This window comes from Setaria italica, chromosome VII, assembly GCF_000263155.2.
Source record: "Setaria italica strain Yugu1 chromosome VII, Setaria_italica_v2.0, whole genome shotgun sequence".
Taxonomy (NCBI): domain Eukaryota; kingdom Viridiplantae; phylum Streptophyta; class Magnoliopsida; order Poales; family Poaceae; genus Setaria; species Setaria italica.
The window spans coordinates 35,181,289-35,190,618 of record NC_028456.1 but is presented as its reverse complement, the minus strand read 5'-3'; the positions used below and the strand labels follow the sequence as shown (position 1 = coordinate 35,190,618).

The 9,330-nt window shown below is 44.1% G+C and overlaps 1 protein-coding gene across 3 annotated transcripts in view; it reads left to right on the top strand.

The window, feature by feature from the left end:
* The window catches only part of LOC101765490 (DNA-binding protein REB1), a 20,095-nt gene extending 12,428 nt beyond the window's left edge, over positions 1-7,667 (top strand). The window contains exons 2-10 of one of the 3 annotated variants that reach the window (XM_004977473.3): positions 1,729-2,777; positions 3,461-3,545; positions 3,844-3,955; positions 4,835-4,947; positions 5,642-5,739; positions 5,877-5,953; positions 6,415-6,489; positions 7,030-7,092; positions 7,223-7,667. In XM_004977473.3, the coding sequence (XP_004977530.1) occupies positions 1,923-2,777; positions 3,461-3,545; positions 3,844-3,955; positions 4,835-4,947; positions 5,642-5,739; positions 5,877-5,953; positions 6,415-6,489; positions 7,030-7,092; positions 7,223-7,409 (1,665 nt within the window). In that variant the 5' untranslated portion in view covers positions 1,729-1,922 and the 3' untranslated portion in view covers positions 7,410-7,667. Of the gene's footprint in view, positions 1-1,728; positions 2,778-3,460; positions 3,546-3,843; positions 3,956-4,834; positions 4,948-5,641; positions 5,740-5,876; positions 5,954-6,414; positions 6,490-7,029; positions 7,093-7,194 lie in introns of all 3 variants that reach the window. The other 2 variants (XM_004977474.2, XM_022828424.1) reach the window with 2 other exon arrangements.
* The last annotated feature ends 1,663 nt before the right edge of the window (positions 7,668-9,330 follow it).

Genomic DNA, 9,330 nt, shown 5'->3' with positions numbered 1-9,330 from the left:
AGGAAAGAAGGGGAGGAAAAGAGAAAGAAAAAGGGAGAGACCGACGGCACTCGCGGCACGCGGTCGGAGCACGCGCACGGCGTCTGACACCGGCACGCGGCGAGATTCGCGGGCACAGATAAAAAGACAGGTGGGGGTCGGCATGGGTACCGGGACGGCGAAATCGCCGGGGAGGTTTCCGATTTCCGGGAGCTCAGCGGTAAAAAGATTTTAAAGACGGTTTTTAACGGGTGATTTTTGTTAGTGATTTTCGTGGGCGTTACAGCACCACAGTCGCCCCCGCCCCGTCCCACCCTTGGATGGCAAGCTAGATCCACTCGGTGGAGTACTGTTGGCGACGACCCCAGCTCCAAGGTCCAACAAAACCCCCACCCCCAAGGTCTCCGGCCGGCGCGCCACCTCCATCTAGCTTCCGGCATCGCCCAACCTGAGCCTAGCCCGTAGCACTGCCACCGCCCGGCACCATGTGCGAGCTCCTCCCGATCGGCACACCGCACGCCTCTGCAACTCCAATGCCCCCCATCCCGCACCTCGCTGTTGCGCGCGTCGGTGGCTCGGCGGCCTGCGGCTGTCCTCCTCTTGGCTGATACATGAGGCCTCCTCTTAGCCGGCGCGCCGCCTCCCCTGGCCGCGCCCATCACACCGCCAGCCCCATCCCCCGTTGCTCCTTGGCTGTGAGGAAGAAGAAGATAGGGAAGGAGAGAATGACAGGTGGGGCCACGAGCTAGGGTAACAATGGCATTTCAGAAACCTGTTTCCTCTCCGGCCCAATAACCCCACCTCCGGCCCTTTTCCCATCCCAGTTCACCCGAACCCCATCCCGCGCCGCCGGCCCGCCGCCACACCCGCGCCGCTCCACTCCCTCTGTCCGTCGGCGGCTCCGCCTGGACGCTTCCGCCCTCCACGCCTGCGGCTTCTCCAGGGCCTCTCCTTACGTGTGCCTACACCAGCACCTCGTTCTCTAAGGAAACCGGCCCCCCGGCCGCCGCTGCCGCGCCGCCCCGCACCCCGTTCTCGTCGCGTGCTGCAGCAAGTCGGACGGGTGTGCGGCGCCGTCCGGCCTGTGCCGTCTAACATTGCTGCCGAACTGCTATTCCAAACCCTAGCCGTTAGACTACGCCGGCGTCGTGACTCCTTCACTCGCTCCGCTCACTCATTTGCCGCCTCTCCTCCCAGTCCCAATCCCCCACCCCGCCGGTTGGCCTCCTCCCACCAAACCGCCCGTCTTTCCCTGCCGCCACCCCGCCGACCTCCTCTTCCACAGCATATCCCCTCCACCGCGGCCGAACGCAGGCGCTCTCGAGGGAGTTGGGGGGAGTGCGGGCGGGCGTCTCATGCGGCGAATCTGCTAGGGCGGCCCCGTGTCTGTCCAGGCGACTGTGGCTGCGGCTGCTAGAGCTCAGGAGCACGCACCGACAGCCACTCTAGCAGGGACCTTGGGACGAGGTAGGCTACTCGTCTCTCTCAGTTATTTTTTCCTTGCTGGTGATGTGGTCCTTTTTGTGTGGATCCGTGGATTATGCTTCTGTTCCAAGGATCTACAGAGCCCCTTACTTTGGGTATCGTGTTTGTGTTACTACCAAATTTGTGTTACTACCAACTTTCCTGGTCCACACTCCACAGTTATATTCTGAATTAAAAAAAAAGCAGTCACGAACACTTCTAGTGTAGCTAAATTCAACTGCTCAAAACATACATGCTAAAATTTACTTTTGTTGAATTGGACAGGGATTCTTCTTATCAACCCTAAAGGGCCTAAAACACAGAGTCATATTTTCAGGCTGCACCAATAATCTTCCAATTCCATGCTTGGCCTATGATGAGATGGATCTATTGTAATTCTAGGTATTGGACTTGCATGACCGCACTGAATACTAATATCAGTTCATTTCTTGAATGTTTGGGCCAGCATCAAATACGCAATGGAGAGGGTTTCTGCTGCAGAGAAGGTTGTGATAGGCAGCAAGGGGGAGAAAAAAGGCCACCGGAGCAAGAAAGACAAGGGGAAGAGAAAGGGAAAGAAAGACAAGGCCCAGGGTCATGGGGGTGATGGTGATGGATCAATTCAATCTGATGACATGAATCATAGTGTTGAGATAGAGCAAGCTGAAGTTTTGGCTGAGATGGCTGAAAAACCATGCTTGGAGCATGCAGAAGACATCATGAGCAAAAGTGATGTGAAGGAAGACAGGAAAAAAAAGAAGAAAGATAAAGAGGCTGACACTATCAGCCAGAAGCAGATACTTGATGCTAGTGATGTAAGTGTTGGGTCAGGGTATGTAGAAAGGAACATGGGAAAAGGAGAACATGATAGTATGTCGAAGAAGGGCAAACGGAAACACCGGGATGGTGAGACTTCCTTAAATGGTTCTTGTGATGATCAAATTGTTTCAAGGGGCGATAAGAAGAAGAAAAGGAATGAGCGTTCAATTACCTTGGAAGAGGGCAATGAAGCTGACATGTCAATGATGGGGCAGAAGACAAAGGGCAAGAAAAAGAGGGGAAATGAGAGAGATAATGTTGGTGTAGACCTAAGTCAGAATATACCAGCTGGAAATGGGAACAGTTGCAACAAAGAGAAAAAAGTAAATGTGGCACATGGAAAGGACAAGGGTAAACGAGTGAGCTTCACTGATGATGTGGAGGTGTTTAAAATAGATGGTGGTGGTGGTGATGAAGAGGGTGATGGGAGTGGTGATTCTGAACTGGTGCATGGCCAACGGTTTACTCATGAGGAAGATGTGAAACTAATGGAAGCCATCCAGAAATATTCAGAGGTATCTTCTCTTGCTTTATAGTTTGTATTGTTCGTTTCATAAGTTATGCATGTTTATTGAACACCTTTGCTTGCTAATAAGCGTATGATCGTGTATTAGGCTATTAGCATACTTTATAGACTGGAAACCATGATCTAGACATGGAAGTATGAGATAGTGCTTACAATTATTTGTTACTCAGCGATGTGGTTCTTTAACTTACATAGATGGACTGTGAAAATTCTTTGTTCAAGTTCAACCTATTTACTACAAGACTACTTTCAGTTATTTGTTCAAATATTAGACATATTGATGAAATGAACTTGTCATGTTGCACTTATATTTGCACTTAAAAGACTACTTTCAGTTATTTGCACTTATATTTGCATATTTTCACTTTCAAGAAACTTCAACTGAGCATTCAACATTAACGTAATCCAGCTTTTACTATGCTTATTTATCTCATCTTTTTTGCATTAACTTCAATGGGGGAGTTCAGGATGTTATTTATAGACTCTTAACCGGTACCTTTTAGGTATTTTGTTGTTCCATATTTAGATAGTAAGCTCTGTATTTTAATTATTTTGGAGTTTGGATGTTATATCTTGTTCCTACTTTGTTCTATTTACCAATAAATAAATGTGTGACTTTACATGCTCATCATGGTCCAAACTTCAATTATGTTAATTTGTCTCTCTGTATAGATAAACCAGTTGGGAGACAAAGGGTTAGAGATGATTCGGGAGTGCAAAAAATATCCAGAGACCAGGGGTTGTTGGGCTGAAATAGGTATGCAAAAAATATCTAGTGCTATCTCCTTTTACATTTCCCCTCTTATATTGTCTTGCCCTTTTATGATAATATCAGTTACACAAGTAAGTCTACAAATACAAATTGAAATTAATCTTTAGGCTCATATGCTGAAAACAGTAGTTGACTGCAAGCTTTGTTCTCACAGAATATGTACTTTGCATATAATTTGAGAAATCAGCTAGTGAATAATGTAACATTGCTTGAATCTCGTTAGTCGACGTGTACGCTTTCTTGATCTTGGTAGTAGATGGCTTATTCATAATTTTTGTTGCAGCAAAATCATTACCTCATAGACCCGTGATGGCTGTGTACAAACGAGCGCGGATTTTACTTTATAGAAGTGATGAACGTAAATGGACTCCAGAGGAGTACGAGATAATTCGACGGTACCATAAAATTCTCCTGCTGATATCATATGAACTTTATTTTATTTTGTCCATTACCATGCTAGCGTTACTTATTTGACGTTGAGAAAGAATCATATTCTCTGACGTGGTTTGCCTGAATCCATGTTTCTATATTTTTGTGTGCTGTGGGACTCAACCAAAAAATCAGATTAAATGAACGCTAGTCATTAATTCTATCTTGATTCTTTACTATCCAAATTTGTGCTAAGAGATGAAGAGATAACTACTAGCACTTCATTTTTGAAGTCAAATTAACTACGATGGCATATTGGCATGTAAGATAATATGCTATATAGCTCTCTGCATTCCCCATATATTTCCGTTTTAAGATCTTGTTCACAAACTTGAGCAAAAGGTGGGCTAATTACTTTGGTACTTTGTGTATAAGATTTAAATATGGTATTTTATCTCTCGGTACCACTGTCATGTACTTACTGCATAATAGACCCTAGCTGTTGCAACACCACCCTTACTGCAGCATACTTTCTTGGCATTTATCTTGAGAAGTAATGTTAGGCTACTCCAATCCTTAGTATCATGCGCATTAAATGATCTGCCGTGTAAGATTTTTGCTGAGTTGGTAGTAAATTAATGAGAGCGTCGAAAGTTGTATCTTTGTGGAGATACAGCTTAGGCACAAAATCCAACTATTGAAAACTGCACAGTAGCACTGGGTGGAGTTATTTCCTCGATAATTGGTTTGGGTCCATTGTCGTAGACAGCAACATACAACATTAATTGCATTGGGACCCTCAGAAACAACACCTTGTATCACTCTTGTATTGGGACTTGGGAGTAGCCTTAGGATCTTGTTTTCTGACTGTCTTCATATGGCTAAGATTGTCGTGCATTACACAGGTTTGTTGAAAAGAATGGCACAGGTTGGAAGGAATTGGCAACAGAACTTGGAAAGAGTGAAATCCATGTAAAAGACACATGGAGACGAATGAAACCCAAAAATTTAAAAAAAGGTGTTTATCACTGCTATGACTTATAAGCTTATCATTTGTCACAATTTGTTAGCTGATTCATAAGTGTTTCACATAAATGTTTTTTTTCATTTATTGCAATTATAAATCTCTACATTATTCTATTCTGTACACTCTTCCGGAACTTGCATTATTTCTATGGCACTCAGGAAAATTGGTGTAGTAAAAAAAGATTCTGGGATTTAGCTGTAGAGCAACTTTTTCCTGTAATTTATTTTGGTTTTTTTCATAACATGTGTTATATTTCAGATTTCATTAGAAGAGATAATTTCACAGAATGTCCTTATGGTTCGTAGTTTATCCTTTGATTTGAAACTTGGTATGAACCAGAGTTCTCAATAGTTGCAGCTGCATCTTTGGAGTTGATATCCCTTATTTTCGGTAGAGATGGTTGGTTAGAGTATATGCTGTTACAAAGTAGAGGCATGGCCAATGCGATAATTACATACATCATTTATTTGGGATATTGGTTCATGTAACTTGAAATCGCATGCACCTATTAAATGGAAAGAGAAAATTTCAAGGGATGTACCAATTAAATTTTGAGTAAACAGAGCTTCACAGTCAAAATATGTGTTCTATGTTTTTTCTACCGTGAAGGAAGTTTCATTATATAATATAAGAGTTAGAATTGAGTTTACCAATGACCTCTTTAATTGGTAAATTAAATATTCAGGGACTTGGACTCAGGATGAATACCAAAACTTGTTTGATTTGGTAAATTTGGACTTGCGTGTGAAAGCACACCAAAAGATCGCTCCTACTCATCGCCAGGTGTGTGATTCTTTATTGTTGTCCATGATATGCTTTGCAACCAGATTTCATGTTTACAATCTTCCATCAGTGCTCTTTCATACTGTTTCATTCCTTAATTCTATACAATCAAGTGATTTTGTTTACTTTTGTGACAGCTAAGGGATAACATTTCCTGGGAGGCCATCAGTGAAAAATTAACCACCCGTAACAACAAGGACTGCTGCTTGAAGTGGTTAGTCTGTTGCTAGCTATTTAATGCATAACATAATTTCCTCTTTGAATCTGTGCCTAATTTTGTATTCCCTTGACTGAACTGATTAAGCTGTCCTAACATCATAAGTTTGAAACCGGAGGGAGTAGATTCAGGTTTTCTGCATTTTTATTTATATTGGTCTGCCTTTATCTTCCTCAAACTGACTGGGACATCTTCAAAGCTGAATGCCCATGCATTGCATCAGTTCTGTTTATAGAAGTTAGAACACACTATTTAGTGCAATGTTGAGTATCTGTTCAGTGTACAGATTCTGCTAGGAATTGAATTATTATAATTACTAATTTTCAAACTTTCTTAGCTAACATGCTTGTATTGACACTTCTGTAAAATGCAATTGTTTTGTCTGTCCTAATTTTTCAACTTATATATGAATATGCTATCTTCGGACATAGTCTTTAAATGAAACTTATGCATAACAGGTACCAGCAATTAGCATCGCCACTGGTTAAAGAAGGAATCTGGGCAGATATTGATGATTATCTGTTGATGGAAGCGTAAGTTTCTATAGTTTACATATTGAATACCATGTCGTAATTAAATGTTACATATCATCTGCTAGATGTTTGGGCTATGATTATGATCTGACCTGAAAGTGCCTATGAATTATAAATATATTGTTTTAGTAAGGAAATGGTCTGTATTTGGTCTCTCTCCTTTTGATTTAGTCCAACTTGCCCGTGTACTCTAGAACCGGGCAAATAATCCTCTCTAATTCCATACCAATTCCATGTAAGTCTAATACTCTGTAAAGGTGATTTCATGACCCTTACTTGTAGCTCCTTTTTTGGTGCACAAACTCTTAATGAATAGAGTGAAACACAAGTCTTTTTTGGACGAAGGGGGTTTTGTCAACATGTATCTGAATGACAATGTGTGGATGGTATTTGCTATGTTCAGATTATAGCCCAGTGCCCAGTCCTCCTGTTGGTGTCACCTAGTCGCATTATCTTGTTTTGTCCTGGTAGAATTTTTTCTTTTCGATATTTGTTATCACGATATATAGCATGGGCTGAATTTTCTTAACAACAAACCAGGCTTCAAAAGGGTGACGCTGTTTGTTTTGAAGACGTTGACTGGGAGAGACTTCTTGATCACAGGTGAATTGATCGCTGACTTTGCTTCAACAGTCTGTTGGTAGTGTAGTAATTTTCATAAATGGTCCCTATAATATTAAAACAACTGGTATTTGTCCATGTCAGTTACAATAATGGGTTATTTCACACTCAGATCTGGGGAGCTTTGCCGTCAACGGTGGAACCAGATGGTCCGCATGATCGGCGGCCATAGAGAGAAGCCTTTCATTGAGCAAGTGGAAGTGCTTGCCAGGCGCTACTGCCCGGAAATGCTTGATTACAGGAAACCTGAAGCGTCCGACTTATCGCCAGACGAACTTGCTGGAGAATCTGACTCGTAATGAATAGCATAGCCCTCGTACATCTCACCTGCCAGCGTCTGTTTGTGCCCTGTAAATTTGTTTGCCTTTTGTTATGTATGGCATCTGTGGAAATATTAGCAGTATATGGTTCAAGCTTCAGCGCAGACTGCAACGATGTCGCATTTTGACCAGAACTATATTGTTGAGAGCATGACTGGCGTTACCTGCTCTTGTATCTGATTAAGTGTTGTTGCTTCACCGAATGTTGTTCTACACTTGTGCTTCAATTCTGGATGATTTCCATGGTGTCGTGATGTCTCTCGAGTATGCACTAGCACGGGCTGCCCGTGCGTAAAATACTAACTATGCTTATATTCACCAACAAGAATGTATGTCATCATGTTGACACGAAAACGTGCCTCGCCAGGTCTCATTGCATTCTTCTCCATGTAAACCTGTCGCTCGTGCAGCGTGAAAGAGAGTCCATAAGCAACCGAATGAAACATACCAATCAGATCAAAACCGACGAGCGTGCCAAGATACTCGGTCTAGGCTTTCCATAGCGGCAGGCCAAGAGGATTCGGATTTCGGATTCACCATCACCCCCGCGCACGCTCTTCTGCTCTCGCCAGAGATCCACCACCCGGCGTCGTCGCCGTCCTCGACCTCTCCCACCTCCCACTCACTGCTTGCCCCTCTGCTCCTCTCGATGAGTAAGGGCAGCTTCCTGTGCTCGCTGGTCCTGCTAAGTTAGCATCGTCCAACTGTCCCTGATCTCGAGCCAGCTGACCGGAGCCCAGATTGGAGACAACCTTTGTGCCAAGATCCAATCCAGAGGGCGCGGTTGATGTCAAGCCATGGCCGTGACGAGTTCAACGGCCACAACGCTGATTTAATCTTTGATGGGGAGCTGGCCAATTATTTAGAAGATGGAAATACATCAGGCCTCTGCAATAAACACACACAACCAAGTTCTTACAAATTCTTCAGCTCAATAGCTGTTTATTAAAAGAATATATAAAAGGAGGAAGTGTACGTTAAAAGAGAATAATTATAAGCAATACATAATATTGCAATGTCTAATATTGCTTATCCATCACCTTTGATGAAAAATGTCCAAAGACTTAATTGCTCATATTGTGAAATGGACGATCTTACATATGTCCTCACGCCACGTTAATAAATCGCATCCGATATATTCCGCTATAGGCAACCTCAAAGCGACGAAGGAAGATCACCCACGAGCAGCCGAACAAGAATAGAGAATGCCGAAACATCAGATGGATCTCCACGACAATGCCTTCATGAAGAACATGACGCTAATAGCGCCATCATCGTTGGCCCGTCGTTGGCCCGAGTATTGGGCTGGGTTTACACATAAAGAATCAAAACATGACCATATGGGGAGGTGCAAACAAGTCGCCTCTAAGGAGGCACTTGCAGGCGTCATCGACAAGGCTTTCAACCCGACCTCCACCACCACGCCATGCCAACAGCAGCCTAAGCAAAAAAGTACAAAAGGTACCTCACCGAGCTGCTGATGGTGCCAAGCACACCCACGATTGCAGGCCATCATTATCGAGAGCCATCCGTCGCCACCGCGACTCACGCCCACCGTGCTAGGGCAGGGGCCAGTCGCGGCAAGGCCTAGATGCGTGTCGTGTCATAGCCGACACCGCGCCAAGTCCACCATGCTGCTACCCTATCGCACATCTGATGAGGTCCGACCATGCTGCCACCCTGTCGCACATCTGATGAGGTCTGACTGGAAGGTTGGAAGGTTGTTGGTTGTGGGATCCGGACACAAGGTTTCTTGAACCCACGCACTGCAGGAATGGCATATCCCCGAATAGATCCGGAAGAAAAAACTGGATCCAGCCTCGAATATACCGGATTAGATCGCCGGAGGCTTATCACCAAGAGTGCCGCAGTTAAAATCCATCCCAACCCTCTCAACCTC